The sequence below is a fragment of the Callithrix jacchus genome, chromosome 13 (assembly GCF_049354715.1).
Source record: "Callithrix jacchus isolate 240 chromosome 13, calJac240_pri, whole genome shotgun sequence".
In the NCBI taxonomy this organism is placed as follows: Eukaryota; Metazoa; Chordata; class Mammalia; order Primates; family Cebidae; genus Callithrix; species Callithrix jacchus.
This window is the reverse complement of record NC_133514.1, coordinates 68,489,574-68,509,908: the sequence shown is the minus strand read 5'-3', so window position 1 is coordinate 68,509,908 and position 20,335 is coordinate 68,489,574. Positions and strand designations below refer to the sequence as shown.

The following is a 20,335-nucleotide window of genomic DNA, read 5'->3' as shown; positions in this document are numbered from 1 at the left end:
AGTCCCTGAAGGGTTCTATCTGCAAATGCAGAAGTGAAAGCAAAAACATTTTTTATTAGTCTTAAAATGACCCTCATTTTAATAACTAGCCATACTGATGGAAGCATGGACTGGGGTCATTCTTGAGCTTATAAGAACAAAAGCATCATGCATTCTTCTATGTTTGTATTTTTGATATTGGATTCATGGAAAGTGTCCCTATTCTTGAATAATAAGGAAAGTGAGTTTTTTATCATTTTTCTCTGTATATACTTAAAGTATTCACAGAGTCTCCTTATTTAAAAACAAACAGGTCTGCAAACTGGATGTGTGGCATTTAAATACTCATATTAAAATTCAGACCTAACATCGACATTTCCCTGAGTGCTATCAGTTTTTTGAGAAACTGGAAACTTATGCTAAACAACCAAGAGTATTCATGAGTGCATGCTGCCTTCCAATAAGTGTTTTAATGGTATTAGGTCAGTTTGCCATAGTTGGGACAGTTATTTATTTTCCTGAATTGCTGTCTAGTTTGGCAGTACTTCACCACTTGTTTTTAGTTTGTTGGAGATCTTTGAATCATTGCCATTTATTGTATCTGAAGCCCCAGATGAAATATTTGAGAGAAGCAAACCTAAATGTCGTGGGTTCTATATTTTCAGCTTTGGAAACTGTAGGCATGCAAGTGCTTTTTACTTTGGAGGTAGCTGGTCTGTTTCCGTTTACAGAAAAAATACCAGTAAAGGACTTTTAAAGGTACTCTCTCTTTTTTTCTCCTTCCCCTTCTCACCATCACTAAATAGTATTTACTAAGCACTCACCTGGATACAAAACTGTGCTGGGCAAAGTGCAAGACAAAATGCGAAAGCTCTGTGATTATTCCCCCCAGGATTGCGCAGTCTAAATCCTGGTGTACTGAAATGGGCACTGTGTAGAATGTTGAGATAATAATTTTCCAGATGGCAAATCAACCCAAACTACCATTTTGCCAATTTACCAATTGTGTGTTCTTTTCGAAAAAACAAAAACAAACAAACAAACAAACAAACAAACAAAAAACCAAAAAAAAACCCCAGTTTACTTAGTGTGTTCTTTTTGAAAAAGGCCCAACAAACAAAACTATATGCCCTTTGAGATGGGAATTTTGCTTTTTTTAAAAACCCAAGAGATTATCAGATACATTGTGATATAAGTTGATTTTGGCATATGTGAATCACTGGAAGCGTGGTGTTATAGTTATGTTTATTGCAGACGTGAAGAAAGGCTTTAGAACAACTGCCAGACAAAAAAGGGAGTTTAAGTGACTTGTAGAAGAAGCATTCATAGAAACGTGCTATGTGCAGGATAGCAGAGAGCACTCTGAGTGGTGTGGTGGCATTTATGAACTTTTTTGAGAAATACTTGGTTAATTTTGATTCTGTGGATTCTTGATTGGAACATTTAATGAAATATTAAAAATATTAAATAGCTGGGCATGGCAGTGTGTGCCTGTGGTCCTAACGACGTGGGAGGCTGAGGCAGGAGGATTGCTTGAGACCAGGAGTTGAAGGCTGCAGTGAGCTATGATAGTGCCTGTGAATAGCTACTGCACGACCACTTGGGCAACATAGTGAAACCCATCTCTAAAAAGCAAAATTTAAAAAATTAAATATATTTATATTTAAATTGCCATATTTATTGTAGTCATTAAGAGTAATATTGCAGTCATATAAAATGTGGCTACAGATAATGCATTACGTATTTTTTAGGTATCTTGATACAGTTCTTTTATAACCATTTCATTGACTAGTCAAGGCCTTACAGAAAATAGAAATCTCTAGTTTCATTTTACTATATTTTGAGATACAGTTTATGACTTTGGAGGACTTTTTGTTACTGGAAATCAGTGACCCATAAATTCAGTTACTGATTGTATTACCCTATTATCTTAATTTCCCCCAAAGATACTGCCCCATCCCCACACAGTTCCTTTCTTCCTCCCTCTTTGGGAGGAAATGAGTCAAAGGACAGGGTAACTAATCAAAAAGCATTTATTGAGCTATAAGTGAAAGCATTCCTTGTGCTTTCCCCCAATCCCTCAGCCCCACCTCTCCCTGCTGTTTGTGTATCATTTTTAGGGTTAAATAGAACTATTTTTAGTTTTCACAACAATTAGCTTTACAACATTGATAATGCCAACTCAAGTTGTTGACTTTATTATTTATAATTGTTTTTTGTATATCTTATTTCACTTCTTTGGGTAATTTTGAAAACAAGAGACATGATTACACTTGAGTTTGCGTTTGTCAGAATGTTTTGCTGTGTAATAGAGCTTGTTTTGCTATCACTCTCTAACAAATAATGGAGTAGCTTTGTGTTTTGACCAGTTTATAAGTAAAGGTCAATTTCGTGCCTATGGTAATTGGCTTAGCTTATTCTAGACTTTTGGCTAATTCTGGTAATTCCTCTTGAAAGTGTATATTTAGCAGAAAAAGAGTTCATTCTTTAGCACAGTGGGTTTTCTTCCTTTTGCACTGGAGACTTAAATTTTAAAAGTGATTTATCTCTTTTAAGCAAAAACTAAAAGGCTATGAAAAATGGCAAAGTCAATCTTAAGAGTGGACAAATGATTTGATGGGAGAGGTAGGAAAAGGGCTACATGGTGGGGAAAAGGAAGAAGTCCTTTGATAATCACTAACTGAATAATTTTGGGAGAGGCTCACTTTTGATTCTCCTGTAATAAAATCTGCAATGAAGCCCTCCTGTTGTAACTTCAAGGAAAACGGTGTTTCTGTTTTTGGTAGCAAGAAGATTAAAAGTTACTTTAAAAGAACCTGTCTTTAAACCCCATACTTACAGTGTTGATTTTCTTTCAGACCCCAACTGTAAACTTGAAGACAAGACTGAAGATGGAGAGGCACTAGATTGTAAGAAGAGGCCGGAAGACGGGGAGGAGTTGGAAGACGAAGCTGTGCACAGCTGTGACAGCTGCCTCCAGGTGTTTGAATCGCTGAGCGATATCACAGAACACAAGATTAATCAATGTCAACTGACAGGTAAACAATACTTACCACTTTTTTGTCTTCTTGTACTGTTCTATTTCTGATTTTTTCAGTTTGTTCCTTTATGTGTTTTTCTCCTCTAATTATTTTATTCCTATACCTAGCTAAATCTAGAGGTGCTTTTGAAAGAATTCTGAGATGGTTGTTTGGGGTAACCTCAGTGTCACAGCCCTCTTAGATTTTGAAATGCACCTAGATGTTAATAGCTAGGGTGTATTTTCTTTTTTAATTTCTTTTTTACATGATGCCATGTAGGAGCAGAACATGAATATTGGATGACTAATATAATATTTTTAAAGTCTTTGAATACCTTTTCAAAGACAGCATGGGAAATTAACATATGTTAGCTTAGACATTACTTCCTGAAGGAAACCTTTCCTGATTTCCCTCTGTCTGAGTTAGCCACATTTTTTGTGTTCCCATAAAGTCCAATACTTATTCTTGGGCACCACAGTTCTCACTGGGTGTGTTCATTTTTCCATCTCACTCATTAGACTGAAAACTGATTAATGACTGAAACTGTGTCTTATTTATTCTTGCATTATCTAGGCCTAGCACAATACCTGGCCCATAGCAGTTATTCACTATGGCTGGTAAGCTATTCTGCTGTGCAGTTCCTTGGAAGAGTCAGATTTAAAGTAACATATTGCATAGCATGTTTGATGTAATGACTAAGTAAAACTGAGACTCAGCTTACCCAATATTTACTCCTTTTAAATATCACCTACAGGAATGCATTATATGAGCCTGGGTAGGGCATTTTAGATAGATGTCTGTAAGATACACATCATTTACTCCTCTTTGAAGCTGACACCGCTCCTGTGTGTGTGTATGCTTGTGTCTCTCTCTGCTTCTTATTTTCCCAGCACAAATTTTTCTTCAGTTAAGCAACTATAGGAAATGTGTTTATTGGACAAGTGGTTCTCTTGACTGTTTTCCACTGCATATTCATATTTTTATAAGATTTTAAAATGTGTTTTTTAACAAGGTTTTCTGAACAGATTATTGTGGAATGTTGGATTAAATCTATTAAATAGGATTCTTTATTAAAAGTGCATTGTGGCTCTTCTCTTTAGAAAGGGATTATAGTGAGCAAGTTTATCAGGCCCCAGAATCATCTTTCTTTTGGAAACCCATAAATATTTTCTGGAACAGAAGTTTGAGAATCAATGTTGCTTATGTAAATATTGGCCATACACATATATTTTACAGTGTATATATGCTTTTAGGGAGCAACTTTTATTTTCATACAATTCCAAACTTACAGAAAAAATTAGAAAAATAATACAAGGAACTCGCATATCATTTACCTGATTCACCAGTCGCTTACATTTTTCACCATTTACTTTATTCTGTTTCTCTCTCACCTTTAGCAGTTTCTTTCTAAATCATTTGAGAGAAAGTGGGAGACATCACACCTCTATAAATATATCCTGTGTATTTCTGAAGAACATATCTCTTCTTTTACATATCAATGGTATACTTACCGAAACTGAGAAAGTTAATCTTTTGGCTTGATGTGGTGGCTCACACCTATAATCCCAGCACTTTGGGAGGCCGAGGCAGGTGGATCACCTGAGGTCAGGAGTTCGAGACCAGCCTGACCAATGTGGTGCAACCTCATCTCTACTAAAAATACAAAATTAGCTGAGCGTGGTGGTACATGCCTATAATCCCAGCTACTTGGGAGTCTGAGGCAGGAGAATTGCTTGAACCTGGGAGGCGGAGGTTGCAGTGAGCTGAGATTGTACCATTGCACTCCAGCCTGGGCAACAAGAGTGAAATTCTGTCTCAAAGAAAAAAAAAAAGAGTTAACCATGAACACAAATAGTACTATCTAATTCACAATCCATATTTAAATTTCAACAGTTGTCTTAATAATGTCCTTGGTAGCTATTTTTTCTCCTCCTCTAGGATTCAGGATCATGCATAACATTTAATTGTCATCTCTTTTACCTCTTTTAACCTGGAATGTTCTCTTACCCTTTCTATGTCTTTCCTGACCGTGGCATTTTTGAAGAGAAGCTAACAGTTAGTGTACAGAATGCTCATCCATTTGGGTTTGTCTTATGTTTCCTTAGGATTAAATTCAGGTTTCATAGGCTCCTGTAGTATTCAGGCTGTAGTAGGAGCAATAAAGAAGTCATATTGCATCCTCTCAGTGCATCAGATCAGGAGGTACATGATGTTAGTTGGTTACAGTGGTGATGATGTTAACATTGAATATTTGTTTAAGGTGGTATCTGATAACAGTTTTCATTATAAAGTTACTGTTTCTCTTTGCATATGGTTAGTAATTTGTGGGAGGATAACTTTGATGATACTATATAAATATCTATATTTTCATAAAATGTTTACCAACTGTTTCTTTTTTTTTTTTTTTTTTGAGATGGAGTCTTGCTCTGTTGCCCAGGCTGGACTGCATTGGCCCGATCTCGGCTCACTGCAACCTCCACCTACCTGGGTTCAAGCGATTCTCTTGCCTTAGCCTCTAGAGTAGCTGGGACTACAGGTCCGCACCACTATGCCCGGCTAATTTTTCGTACTTTTTAGTAGAGACAAGGTTTCACCATGTTGGCAAGGCTGGTCTCAAACTCCTGGCCTCAAGTGATTCACCTGCCTCGGCCTCCAAAAGTGTTGGGATTACAGGCATGAACCACCACGCCCAGCTGTACTCACTGTTTTTATGTCTATTGCAAGTTCATACTTTGTGTATTTGTTAGCCTACTCTAATATTCTTTCTTATTCATTTATTTGTATGTTCATGATACTGTCATCTTTTAGGTTTTGATTTTATTCAGTGGGTCATAATTCATTACTCTTGTTGTATTGATAACCAGATTGCCATAGATTTAGCCAATGGGAGTCCCTTCAGACAGGATCCTGAATGTGTTGAATATGCCTTCATCATTATTTGAGAACTTTAGTTTCTGTTGCAAATAGATGCTCCAAAATCATCGTGGTCTTTTCTTGTCCTAGTCCTGCAATCAGCCAGTGTGTTTTTTCTTTTTTCTCCTTCTTTTTTTTCTTTCTCTCTCTCTCTCTCTCTTTCTTTCTTTCCTTCTTTCTCTCTCTCTCGCTTCCCTCCTTCACTCCTTCCTTCCCTCCCTCCCTCCCTCCCTCCCTCCCTCCTTCCTTCCTTCCTTCCTTCCTTCCTTGCTTCCTTCCTTCCCTCTCTCCCTTCCCTCTCTCCCTTCCCTCTCTCCCTTCCCTCTCTCCCTTCCCTCTCTCCCTCCCTCCCTCCCTCCCTCCCTCCCTCCTTCCTTCCTTCTTTCTTTCCCTCCTTCCTTCTTTCCTTCCCTCCTTCTTTCTTTCCTTCTTTCCTTCCTTCCTAGTCCTGGTCCTTAATGAGGACAAAGGTATTTAGAAACCAAGATATGGATACTATTTATGCTTAATGCTATAGGTATACCATTACTTAAAGACCTCTCAGTAGACAGAATTAGGAAACATACATGCATACTTTTTTTTCCCTTGAGACGGAGTCTGTCGCCCAGGCTGGAGTGCAGTGGTGTGATCTCGGCTCACTGCAACCTTCACCTACTGAGTTCAAGCAATTCTGCCTCAGCCTTTCGAGTAGCTGGGATTACAGGCGCCCATTACCGCGCCCGGCTAATTTTTGTATTTTTAGTAGGGACAGGGTTTCACCATCTTGGCCAGGCTAGTCTTGAACTCCTAACCTCATGATCCACCCTACTGGGCCTCCCAAAGTGCTGGGATTACAGTGTGAGCCACCATGCCCAGCTCATGCATACTTAATATAATGCACATATAATATAGTTCATTAAAAAATTCACACGTATACAAGTATATACACTTACGTGTATGTTTCTTTATCCCGTAAAAACCATATGTTCATATTGATACTTCTCATTCAGTTCAGTCCCTCAGGTACATCCTAGTCTTTTTCCTTTGTGTATTTGTTACTGCCTTCCTTAACAGAGAGGAACCTGGCTTCCATTATTCTTATTAATATGTTCACTCAGTTTCTTGAGCCTGGGATATACAGTAAGTAGTTTCAAAATTGCTTACTCATATCACCATGATAAACAAACTGAGTTTAATATTTATTTATAATTATTAATGCTGTAATTTTTAGTGCAACATTTACATATGGTGAAATTCATAAATTATATGTATACAATTTGGTGAATTTTGACAAAATCAATACACACATGTGACACACCCTTCTTAAGATTTAATTTCTTTCATCCTGGAAAGTTCCCTCACACTTCATCAGATGAATAATGCTCCACTAGAAGTAATCAGTTTTTGAGTTGTTTTAACCATAGATTCATTTTGCCTATTCTAGAACTTCTTATAAATGAAATTATATGGCATGCACCCTTTTTTTGTGTGTGTCCAACTTCTTTTGTTCAGTATAATGTCTATGAGATCCATTCGTATTGTTGTGTATGTAAGTAGTGTGTTTCTTTTTATTACTGTGTAGTATTCCATTATATGAACATACCATAATTTGTTTTCCATTCTCTTGTCAGTGGATACTTTATTTTTAGTTTTTGAATATCATGAATAAAGTTGTAGTTAACCTTCTATATGGATCCTTTTCTGGACATATGTTTTCTATTTCTATCATTAGGAGCAGAATTGCTGGGTCATTGGGTGAAGGGCATGAGATAGGATATGTTTAGTCATCACTAGAAACTTCCAAACTCTTTTTCAAAATGATTGTACCATTTACACTCGCACCAGCAATAGGTGAGAGTTCTGGTTGTCATACGTGCTTGCTAACAATTATGTTGTCTGTCTTTAATTTTGACATTCTATTAGGCATTTATTGGTATTCTTTGTGGATTTTCTAGCTCATATATATTTAATTTACTTCATTTAAGTTGTATTTTTCCCAGAGCATATCATTTTTGGAAAGTCCCATTAAATGCAGATAATTAGTAAGATGCCATTTTCAGTAGAATAACTGGTGCTTTAAAACAAAGCTTTGCTTATGTAGAATCAGCACTAATATCAGTATAAAGACATGGGAACTTCAGCATACCCGCTGGACTGACATGGCAGTGTGCATTAATCTAGCAAGAAATTCTATCTTTGGTAAGCGTAGGTCCTCTCTCATGTTAAAAGTTATTTTAAAATTCATATAATTTAGAAAACAAACTTCAAGTTCTACTTAGTGAGTGGTTAATTTTTCCTGCCCTATAGTTATTCTTAGGTTCAGCTCTATGAAATTGAATCGAAGCAAAAGGCATTATTCCTGTCTCATACAACTTTAATAATATCTGTGCAGCATATGCTGAATTTTCCTCATGTGCTATGATGAAGATAATATTTAGGAGTTAATTTTTTAAAAAACTGATAAAATATTTGGTTTCTTTTAGTCTGAAGCTTTCTGAAAGTAGGGAATCTATTCTGTGCTCACGTACTACAGCAGGTTAGTCAAAGGTAGAATAGTAGAGGCTGGGCATGGTGACTCACATCTGTAATACCAGCACTTTTGGGAGGCCAAGGTGGGCAGATCATCTGAGGTCAGGAGTTTGAGATGAGCCTGGCCAAAATGGTGAAACCCCGTCTCTACTAAAAATAGAAAAAAAGTTAGCCAGGCATAGTGGCACACATATATAGTCCCAGCTGAGGGACTGAAGGAGGCTGAGGCAGGAGGATGGCTTGAACCTAGGAGGCGGAAGTTGCAGTGAGCTGAGATCGTGCCATTGCACTCCAGCCTGGGCAACAAGAGTGAAACTCTGTCCTACACGCCCCCCCTCAAAAAAAGTAGAGGCTTACCTGCCACTTAGTGATGTACATGTCCAGAAAGAATATCTGATGGGTCTTGTTTTCCTGCTTATTGTTGTTCAGGATGATTTCTTTGGGATGGTGGTAGATTTGGGAGGCAAAGTAGAAATGGAGGCCATGGGATAGGCCAAAAAAAAAAAAAAAAAAAAAAGGGAGAAATAAAATCAGGAATCATTCGTTGGTTGAAGGTGTTAAAGTTGAAGCTTGAGGTGGCTGAAGGTTGCCCTCCAGTCTGATCTGGAAAAGATTAAAAACACTCGGAAGCATTTTAATTAAAAAAAGTAATACTATGCTTTGCCTTCTTGCTTGGTTAAAGCCTTTTAGTGTAATTTGGGAAGTCTGACAGTTCCAGTGTTTGCTTCCCACTGCTTGAATTCACTCTTGGTGCTGCTTCTCCCTGCCCTTCTCCCCGGCCCCTCCGTCCCCCCGACTGACAAAGTGCTGGATTTAGCAAAGGAAGGTATTTCTATGTATACTTTTTTTTTTTTGCCTCTTGGTTTTATTGCTTTCTTTTTTTCTTTTTCTTTTTTTTTTAATTCTTTTTGTCTTTTAACTTCATTCAGCCCCATTTGCGTCTCTACTAATTATCCTCTAATTCTGGTCCTTTCTCCAAGATTCTTAATTTCCTTGTCCATATTTCCCCCCTTCCTTTCTCCCTGCCCATTCCATCGTCTTATCTTGCTGCTTTCTCAATTTATTCTTTGCTCCATGTGGCTTCCCTTCTATTAATCTTGAAGTCGTTCTGACACGTTTGGACCTACCCAGCTATACCATTGCCTGAAGACTTTTTGATGAACAATCTGTGTAAAGAAAGAGGGAGTCTTGAGCAGTGTGCTAGAGGGTTAATTATACAGTACGATTAGAAGTGAAAAATATCTTACAACTTGTTGATTTGCAAAATAAGAGAAAAGGGATATATGCTATGTTCTATGCCTGTGTGGGTTACTCAGGGTAGTTCTGTTATGAGAGAGCCATAGAAATCCTGTCTTAGGTTCTTCCCTTCTTTTAACTGAGGGTTTTCTTGATAACTTAAGATCTTTTCCTTTGGTGACTTCCATCCCCAAGGGTGATGCACATTCCTTGGAGAGTCTGCCTTGATGAAAACCTATTCACTCTGCATCAAAAGTCTTGAAATTGAGCCAAGACCAAACCAAGCCTTTGGAGATGAAGGTCAAATACAGAACAAGATGATCAATTCTAGACCCAGATTTGAAAGTCAGCTGTAAGATTATGTGCCAGGTCAAATAATGATTAGCTGTCCATATGGACTGAAATTTTAGACAGTGGATCCTGCAGGGATAAAGGAAATGTGAGTCTCATACATAGTCTGTGGAGTTTGTCACTGAGAGAGTATTCCAGAATTTGGACAGTTTTTTGGACAAGCATCCTTGATCTAAGAAAGAACGAAACAATCCCTGAAGATAGCAAAGGACGTGGTGACACTCACAGATGAGTTCTCTCTCCTTTGTCTCATGGTGTAGTTTTCCTGGAGTCTACAGTCCAACATATATAAGTAAGTTATGTATCATCCCTGCTTGAAGGAATAGGGGGAAAGGTGAAAGAGAAAATTAAATCCCTCTCTTCAATTGTAGCAGTGGATGGAAACCACCTGTCTTGCCCCAGCCCTGCTGTCTTTTTCCTGGAGGCTAGGAGGCAGGGGAATCAACACTCTAATGCTGTTGGGACTCTCTGATGCAGAAGACAGATTATCAAAATATATATTTAAAGAAGGAAAAGCACAGAGAACCTCTCATTTTACTAATCTACAAACCCTATCATTTCTTGCCAATTCCCTCAGGGGGTGGGGAGGGCTGGAAGCCAGAGGGGTCTCATCACACTGCTCAACAAAGATTTAATAGCAGGGTGCTATGGGGAAGGCTGAGATTACAGAGACTTTGTTATGCTTACAAAACTGAGTAAGAACTAGCATTGTAAATCATCAAAACTAAGCTACACTTAACAGGATAAATGTGTAAAGTGCATTTGGTAATACTCTATGCTTGTTGTTCTGACTCATTTTTCTCCTCTCTCCTGCTAATTTGCAAACTTGAGTTGTCTGTTAAGTGTTCTTTCACATCATTAATGTGAATTGCCTGGGCATAATTGCAGAAAAAACGAAATAGCATTGTATTAGTTCTTAACCCTCTGGTCTACCATAGTATTGGAAGATGAGTGTGGAGACATATGTGTGGCAGTCATTCTGCTATAGTTTTGCGGAACATGTTTGTAGACCAAATACATAAAGCCCTATCCAGGGTTGTGGCTTCTTTATAAATCATCTTCCTGTTTACATTTTTTAGGAAAATAAACTGAACTGATGAATGTTTGTTGTTCATCAGTGTAAAGTAGTATGTCCATTTAATTTTGTTTTAAATGTTATGAAACTTCCTGGAAGCGTCATACAGTTTCTGTGAGATGAAAACTTTTAGACATCTGGAATATCCTTATTATTTGTCCACAGAATTTTTTTAAATGTGACAGTGAGTATACATGTGTCATATGGTTGTGGCAAATTAAAGACTGGTTCATTCCAATGAACAATAAAGTGCTATCACAGCTAGTTCTGTTGGCAGTGGGAATAAGGGAAATGAGCAGTTTACAGAATGAAGCATCGTTTTCATAAAAGCAGATTGAAACTGCTTAGAACTTTTTTTTTGCTGTTTTCTTTATCAAACCATTAGTTGAAATAAATTACATAAAATAAATGTGGTATTTTAACTTTTTAATTCATATTAATTAGGCTTAAGGCATTATAAGTTTTATTTGCATATTTCTATATTAATTTCTGTGTTAATTCATTATTCATACTTTGTTATTAATCATTTATATATTATTAATCTATTTCTATATTAATTAGGCTTAAGGCACCGTAAGTTTTATTTTTCTGTTTCCTTCCATTTTGATCAGTTACTCATTTTGTACCTAAAATATGTCTGTTTTTAGCCTACTTCGTTCTCCAAATCTCCCTAAGCCCTCAAAATGCAATTTCATGGCCGCCATAGATTCCATTATCCAGCCCATCTCTATGCATTTTACTTTTAGACTAGTGATTTCTAAATTTTTTGCCAAAAAATTTAGTATGCACTTTCATAATATATGTATTTACTAACACATTACATAGATACTTATATTATATAACATTCACAAAAACAGAAATCAAAAAATTAGATAAAGATGAAATAAGCAAAATTGAAAAATAATTATATGTTGTTTTGAAGTCCTAGTCTGTGTTTGCTTATTTTGGTAATTCATTTAATGGCTGTTGAAACTGAAACAACACTTCACAAAACCTCCAGAGTTTCCCATGAGGGAAGGTTTCCCATGAGGTTGTTATCAGTGGTATAAGTTCATATTTCTAAGAACTTTCCTGATCATCTCACTTCTATGCATTTGTTTTGACAACTTGCAGTCAACTCTGATGAAACTGTCCCCCTCCCCTTTCCCTTTCATATGGTGGGCGACAAGGAGCTTTTACTAGGCCTGGAAGGGCCAGATTTGCCATTTTCTTGTTGATTACTTGTGCTTGACTATCAATATTCTGCAGTTTTTTTAAAAAGCAGAAAGCTTTTTAAATCAGTTGTCAAAATTTGAGGATTTTGCATGAATTAGATTAGATTAGTTAAAATTAAATATGATGGGCCAGGTATGGTGGCTCACACCTGTAATCCCAGCACTTTGGGAGGCTGAGGCAGGCGGATCACCTGAGGTCAGGAGTTTGAGACCAGCCTGGCCAACATGGTGAAACCCTGTCTCTACCAAAAAAAAAAAGTTTAGCCAGGCATGGTAGCACATGCCTGTAGTCCCAGCTACTCGGGAGGCTGAGGCAGGAGAATTGCTTTGAATCTGGAAGGCAGAAGTTGCAGTGAGAAGAGATGGTGCCACTGTACTCCAGCTTGGGCGACAGAGCAAGACTCGTCTCAAAGAAAAAAGATTAAATGATCTGTAAATCCACTTTGCTGGATGTGGTAGACTGCATTAGTATGAGATGGGATGAAAGGGCAGATAAGCCAGCCCACCCAGCTGCCTGGAGAACTGTTTATCTCCTTGCTACTCAGGAAGGTCTTGTTAGTACCTGGATGGCTATTTCTGATTGGTGTCTGTTCTGATTGGTTTCTAACTATTCAGAATATCCTCTCTCCTGCAGGGTAATGTACCCTGTATTTCAGAGACCACTGTTATTGAATATCACTTATTTCATGAGGTAAAAAACAACTCACCAAATCTCTGTTCCTGTCAGTTTTAGAGAAAGTCATGGGTCTGAGTGTGTCACTTTCTTCAACCGTTAGGGCTCCGACCAAGTTCTTCTATGCAGTCACCAAAGGATCATCTGTAGTTGGCTCTGACTTCTGAACTGTAGGCCGGGTATGCTGCTTTTTCCAGTTTTGGAGGGTCAGTTCAGTCATTACCTAGTATACAAGCTTTGTTATTTTCACATGGATTTTGCTGCAGCAGAATTTTTTGAGTATTCATACCTGGTCTGCCATTCTATTCTTGATATATTTGTTTGTAAAATTCACTACCAAAACATGGATGTAAAATAATTGTTTCTAGATCTGTTATTTTCTCAAAGCTCTTTGAATGCTTGTGGGTATTATAATTGGGATTTGTGAAAGGACAGTCTGTACTGATGAATGTTTCCCAGTATGAGCGATGATCTGTTACATTTATTAACTAAAATGAAAAAGTTTGGATTTTGAAGGGTTACTATAAGAAATCTTTTTCTGTTATTAGGTATTTTTACTTTTAGCCTGCTTGAATAACTTGTGATTCACAAGAAAGCTACTGATTATGAATGGACAGTTCTTGAAGGATGTTCTCTCCAAGAAATAGAAAATAAATGGGTATATTCACTTTAACAAGTAAAACTTAAGTGGAGAATATCTTATATTAGTTATAATTGTGTTCACAAATCACCTGTTCCTTGACCAATTTAGTTTTCAAAAATTAGTCTTTTGAAATGAATAGAATTCAAGAAGAAAATTATCATTATTTATCTGTATATAAGAAAATGTTACCTTTGGATGTCTGCAGAACTACAGAAGTTTTAGATAAATCACTTTGCCTTAGTTGTATAATTAATAATGAATATATAATGATCTAACTGTGTGGTTTCAGGATTCATTTGCCAAAAATTGTAAATAAATTGTCAAGAACACAAACCATGGGAGAATATCTTCAAGAATTTCTACCATGTCCTTGATGGTCATTGATGGTAATGAAAACTGTCAGTTTGTCCCTGTGGAGAAGTGTAAAAATTATAAATGAAGGGCTGTATTTGGGGTGTGGAGACAGTGGGATCTCTTTTGTGGGGAAGATGAATTAAAAGAGGTCCACTCTTTCTTAGGCCCTCTGCAGTTATTGGTCTATCTTGTAAGTGCCAATGTTCAGCTATTTGGATACAGTTGTGTGTACATAAAGGCCCTGCCACATTTAGCCTGTTCTCAAAATGTGAAATTCAACATGATAAAACTTAAGATGTTGATTTTTTTAAACATTTTTGCTTGACTTTACTTATATATTGTTTTCATGTTCTCTACTTAAGATGCTCTTGACCTTTATCTGTTTCCTTTTATAAGGAGTGGGTTACTAAAAAAGCTATTAGCTGTAGACTCTCCACACCCTTTTCTTTGTGGTAAGTCTGTGTCTGGGGATCTTGTCTTTCGGGAATGGTAGCCATGTCACAGAGATCTGTGACCTCTTAATAGGTCTTGGGAGGGGAAGGCAGGAATCATTCTACACTGTGCCTCAGGGCTTAGTTCCTTTAAACTTCAAGGAATTGAACTGGAACTCTTCACTCCTCCTTTCTTTAGGTTTTTCCTTCAGGGGAAATTGATCGATTAGAGGTGATTATTCCACAAACTCTGAACCCTTTCCCCCTCTTTGTTCCAACCGGAGCATCTCAAAGTTTAAAGGGATTGTGTCTCCTGGGTGAATTGTAGAATGAATTTAAGTAGCTTATTGGGCAGAACTCTTTGAACACACATTAAAAGTGCTAAAAAATATATTTGGAATAGAAGAAAATATATGAAGCAAAAGGGTAAAGAAACATTCATTTCAATATAATTATAATGTAATTATATGGGTTATTTTTGAGCAAAAGATTAGCTCTTAGAATATAGAATATAGTGTCATAAGAATCATAGTGTCATAAGTGACTGGGTGCATATATGTCCTCTGTTAAACACAGGAATAGTTTATTAATTTATGGATTTCATTCTTTTTTCTAACTTGAAAAGATATATACCTAATTCTCTTTTGTTTTCTTTGCATTTATAATATATTTGCCTTATGGACACTATTATATTTGAAATATACTTAATACCACATCAATTTAATCTGCCCCCTGCCCTTTTTTTTTTTTTTAAATCTAACTCTTAGACTCTACATACTCATGGAGCAGAATTAGCTCCCCCTGGTGACTAAATAAAAATGTAGACAAGGATGTTTGGGGTGATAAGCTTCATTAACTTCAGCCTTTAAATGCATAATTAATATTAGGATGCGTATAGTAGGCATGTACACTGAACTGTTTTTCAAGTAAAAATTCCAATTAGTCTTGAGAAATGTTCATTTTAATGTCAGCTTATCTATTTAATGAAGACTGATTCATCTTGTGTGGCTTTCTTGAAGTTGTGCCCATTTTGATGACTTCAGAGCTCTTGGTTTTCTGCTGTGGGAGATACTGGAATAGGAGGTAGACATTCAGATCTCCTGTGAACGAGGAACTGGTTATAAAAGCGGAAAATAAAAGTAAGAGCAGCCACCAACTTACCTGTCTCTATTATTCTTACAAAATAGACTTTTATAGAAAAGGTTGTCATTGTTAAAATAATTTAAAAGAAATACACATTTAGAAAAAGCACTATTATACATTGAAGCACTAAGACATATTTTTTGGTTGTACCAACAAAACATTTTTTCATTTAATTTATGAATTATTTAAAGTGTATGTTTTTATTACTCAGATTGCCTTTAAACTTAACTTTCATATAGTCTATTTTGTAAAACTGTTCCCCTCCATAATTAAATTATCAGGTTGACAGACTCTTGAGAATGCTTTTATAATCTTTTTAAAAGGAAATCTGTCAAATCTATTATATACTCACTATTTCTTATACCTAATTTTATTTTTTATGCAAAATATTTGCATTTCACCAGTATTTTAGGCTGGTTATTAAAAAACCATGTCCTGTGGCTGTATGATCTGGTTTAATATTTATATTAAATATTATATATGTATATATATAATCATGCATTTAAAGGGAAAGATTTACAATTTTATGTGAGAGTTCATATTTGAGTTGCTTTTTTGTTCCTCTATTTCTGAATAGTCTTGTACTTTTCTGCCGCTCTCTTTTTGCTTTTCTTCCTTTTCCAAGGTCATAGTTTTCGGGTACAAGCCTTAGTTCATTGATGTGTTCATTTCTTTTGCTTTTCCACCAAAGTGTCTCTGTGTTGGGGGAAAGAATGCCATCTTTTAACCTCAGTTATTTCTCACCATCACCTTCTGTGGCCCGCAGAAACCTAAGCAGAGCTTCTTTTGGTGTTATTGATACTATTTTGTCACTTGGCCTGAAGCAATGATTATGAAGCAGCATAGATAAACACAGCATCCCTCTTCCCCCAGTTAATTTCTGCCTCCTTCCGTTACTGCTAACTTCCTTCTGCAAGCAGTCTGCCTGCCCTTTGCAATTCATTAGTTTCAGTGCCTAGTAAAAGTGCAAAGAACTATGCTTTGCTTTAACTTTTGCTAATGCTCTCTCACAGATGGAGCTTAAGTTAGGGCCTGGCAGCCATACAGTGATAGCTTTCTTCTTAGGAACACCAGACTAAAATACTGACAAGTGCCTAATAACGTAACTATTATTATATTGATTAGATACTGCAGTTCAGCATAATGAAATGTGAACTGTATGAGTGTATGGCACCCTTTCTTGCTACACTAAGAAGATCATCCACAAGTAGTGACGTGAATAGCACCTCCCAGTAGTGTGTTTTCCCATATCACTATCCATCAGCAATTCAGTTCAGTAAACATCTGTCAATCAGGGTTCTACTCTTTGACCATTAAATCCTGGGAATATACGTTCCAGGATATTCTGAGAAATAATTTTGCTGGGGAGCTTGCGGGGGTGGGGTGTCATTAAGGCCACCTTGGCACATCAGGGTCGTTACCTGGAGCACATGATGTCTTGAATGATGAGCAAGAGTTAGCCAGGCCAAGAAAGGGACACCTGAAAAGGGTGTTTCAGGTCAACTGAAGAGAAAGAATAGGAAAGAGATATGAAGCAGCATAGAATCTGCTGGGCAATTTTAAGCTGTAGGAAAATGTGTAAGATGAGAAATTAATGAGAGAATATGAAAGTATTAGTTATTCATTGTTGCATAATAATTATTCCAAAAGTTTTTGACTTAAAGCAACAGCCATGCATTTTGTGAAAGTTTCTATAGGTCAGAAGTTTGGCAGCAGCTTCCCCGGGAGATCCTGATTCAGAGTTTCTTATGATGTTGTCATCAAGGTGTCGATCAGAGCTACAGTTATCTGGTGGCCTGGACAGGGCTGGGGTATCCACTATTTTTTTTCTTTCTCTTTTTTCTTTTTTTGAGATCGAGTCTGGCTCTGTTGCCCAGGCAGGAGTGCAATGGTGCGATCTTGGCTCGCTGCAACCTCCCCTCCCAGATTCAAGTGATTCTCCTGCCTCAGACTCCCGAGTAGCTGGGATTACAGGCATGTGCTTCCACACCCAGCTGATTTTTGTATTTTCAGTAGAGATGGGGTTTTGCCATGTTGGCCAATCTGGTCTCAAACTCCTGACTTCAGGTGATCTGTCCACTTTGGTCTTTCCAAGTGCTGGAATTACAGGTGTGAGCTACCATGCCCGGCCTGGGGTATCCACTTCTGAGCTTAATTGCGTGGCTTCTGCCTGAAGACCTGTCAGGAGGCTTCACTGCAAGGGCCTTTCTGTAGTGTAGCTCAGGACATGGCAATTGACGCTTCCCAAAATAAGTACTCTGAGACAGTCAGACAGAGACAGATAGCAGACAGAGACAGATACCTCAAGATGGGAGCTGCAGTGTCTTTTATGACCTCATCCTGGAAGTGGCATTACACTACTTCTGCCATATTCTACTGGTCACACAGTTCAACTGTAGTGTATGAGAGAGAATTACCCAAAGGTGTGAATACCAGGAGATAGGGATCATTGGAAGCCATGTTGGAGCCAGGTACTGCAATGAACCAGGAAAGGAAGGCAGGATCTGGCAATGGGGACACCATGCCAAGAGCTCAATTTTGATTCTCTGGCCTGCATTTTTCAGACTGCTCTGAGCAGCTTCACAGATACCAGCCAGGTAGAGGTGGAGGTAGGGAGTTGAGTTAGCAAGGATTCTCCATTCCCTGCAACCAGAGCAGCCCAGGATGAATATTCAAGTCAAATTTCATTTGATTTTTGAATTTACAGGTTTAAGAATGTTCAATAATTACTGTTTTAGGCAGGGGGTAACCATCAAATATTTTACGCAGGGGAGTGAAGATATATTCAGATTAGATTCTATTTTGCAGAGTTAGATTGTGGAAGGAACATTGTGGGGAAGGGCTTTGAGATAGGAAGCTCTTGCAATTGTACTAGTAAGAGAAGATGGGATCAGAACCAATGCAGATGGTCATAGGGTGGAGGGGATGGTCAAATTCAATAAATACATAGGAGGTAAAATCATCCAGATGTGGTAATTGATTAATTGTGTTTCTGAATTGCTCAGCTGTCTTTGGTGGCCATCACGGTATACTAGGAACAGTAAGAAGCAGGTTTGGATGGTGGGTTCCCTTTCTGCTTGTGTTAAATCTGAGATACTTTTCCGGGTAGAATTGTTTAAAGCACTAGTTGTGTACTTAGGCCAGAACCAAAAGGTAGACATCAGGCCACTTAGGTACTTTCTCTTTTCTTGAATTGTGGTTTGGTTTTCTTTTTATGACTTGTCTAAGTTTCTCTCTAGCCTTACTCCAATTTTTGTAACACTGTTTCTGATTCAGCTTTTTCTTTCTTTCTTTTTCTTTTTAATAAAGAAGAATCTCTTCTTCTCAGATTGATTACTACTTATAAGGCCTCTTGTAGCTGGGATTGTTGCAGCAAGTGGAAATGACACCCTACAAATCTTGCCTGTAAAAGCAGGATGTATAAAGCATTAAGGCTGGCTAGCTTGTCTTTCAATATGAGGCACTTTGACATACAAGGTTTAATGCCTTATTGAAATCCAGCAAATGGAAGCTAAGAAGGGTGCTTTAGTCTCATAGGATTAGAGCATGTAGGGCTTTCTTTCCTTTTTGAAAAAAATATACTAAGGTCCATCTCCCTGGGAAATCTTATTACTAAGGAATTATTGGTTATGCCCACCTTCCCCTGCAAAGAAAGAAATTACCAGACATTTAATTTTACTGTTCATCGCTTAGAATCTATGGCCATCTCGTGAATCTTAGCAGGCTGATTTTATATCTGATTTTCAGTCTTGCAGTTTCCCATCAGCTCCCTTTGTATTATTTTCATTAAAAATTCCATTAGCTTAAAAAAATCAATGTAATCATTCAGTAGTAATTAATTCTTACCAATCTTCTACAGGAGAAATGAATTAACAAAACTTCAAAATGTAAAATGAGTAAAAAGTGTTGTGTGGTTAATGGGACTGGTAGAAATGTCACTGTAATAGACGGAGGGGCTGACTAAAATGAAAATTGCAGTTCTCCCAAAGCTAGTTGTATGTCCTTAGACAGATTACTTACATGTTTAATCTAAAGTTCTCTTACCTGTAAAGGTGCTACCATTGCCTGCCTTGTACGGTTGTGGCCATTAAATGAGCTGGTAGATGTGTCATCATGGCAAGGTGCTTGGACAGTGAAGGGATGTGATAAACATTCTGCATTATTAGTGTTAGTAGTATTGGTATTATTAAAGAAGATAACGTTTCCTTTAAGAGTAACTCACATGAGTCATATTCCAGATTTGAATGTCTTCCAGAATCCTGAAATATTTTGAAAGAATTAGTATGAGTTATTATTTGGCATTTCATCTTAAAATTCTCCCCTTCTAAAATTCAGAAGGAACTAATGTGTTATTGCTGCTAAGGATAACTGGCCAAATGGAGGAAATGAGAATTAGGTTAATTGCATTTATTACCTTTTTAGGAAGGTCTTGACGTTTAACATTCTTTAAATAAAGAACGTTGTGTTTTGGGAGTAAAGAAGAAAGACCTGTTTCCCAAACCCAGTGAATAAAATTAACATTTTATTCTAGGTTAATTCGATACAAAATATTAAAAATTAAGGCCCTGCTGTGAGTTTTTAGCCTATACTCTGGTATATATAAAAATATATCATGCAATGGATATCACTAAAACATTTTATACTTGTAGCTTATTTATTTAGTAACAGAATTATCTATGCAACTTTTAGCATGGTTTTAAAAGATTTATCTCTAGTTTTATAAATTAGCTCCGAAATTAAAACATACATTAATCTCAGTTTAGTACAATAAAAAGTATTTATACCTCGTTTTTAG

General features: G+C 37.1%; 1 protein-coding gene across 6 annotated transcripts in view; it reads left to right on the top strand.

Moving 5' to 3' along the window:
- The window catches only part of ZNF521 (zinc finger protein 521), a 294,182-nt gene that overhangs the window by 27,026 nt on the left and 246,821 nt on the right, over nucleotides 1–20,335 (top strand). For all 6 annotated transcript variants that reach the window (XM_078347914.1, XM_035270773.3, XM_078347913.1 and 3 more), the window contains one exon: nucleotides 2,838–3,017. Coding sequence is in view for 4 of the 6 variants with exons in the window: in XM_078347913.1 (XP_078204039.1) it covers nucleotides 2,838–3,017 (180 nt within the window). In the remaining 2 variants the exon portion in view is untranslated. The remainder of the gene's footprint in view (nucleotides 1–2,837; nucleotides 3,018–20,335) is intronic.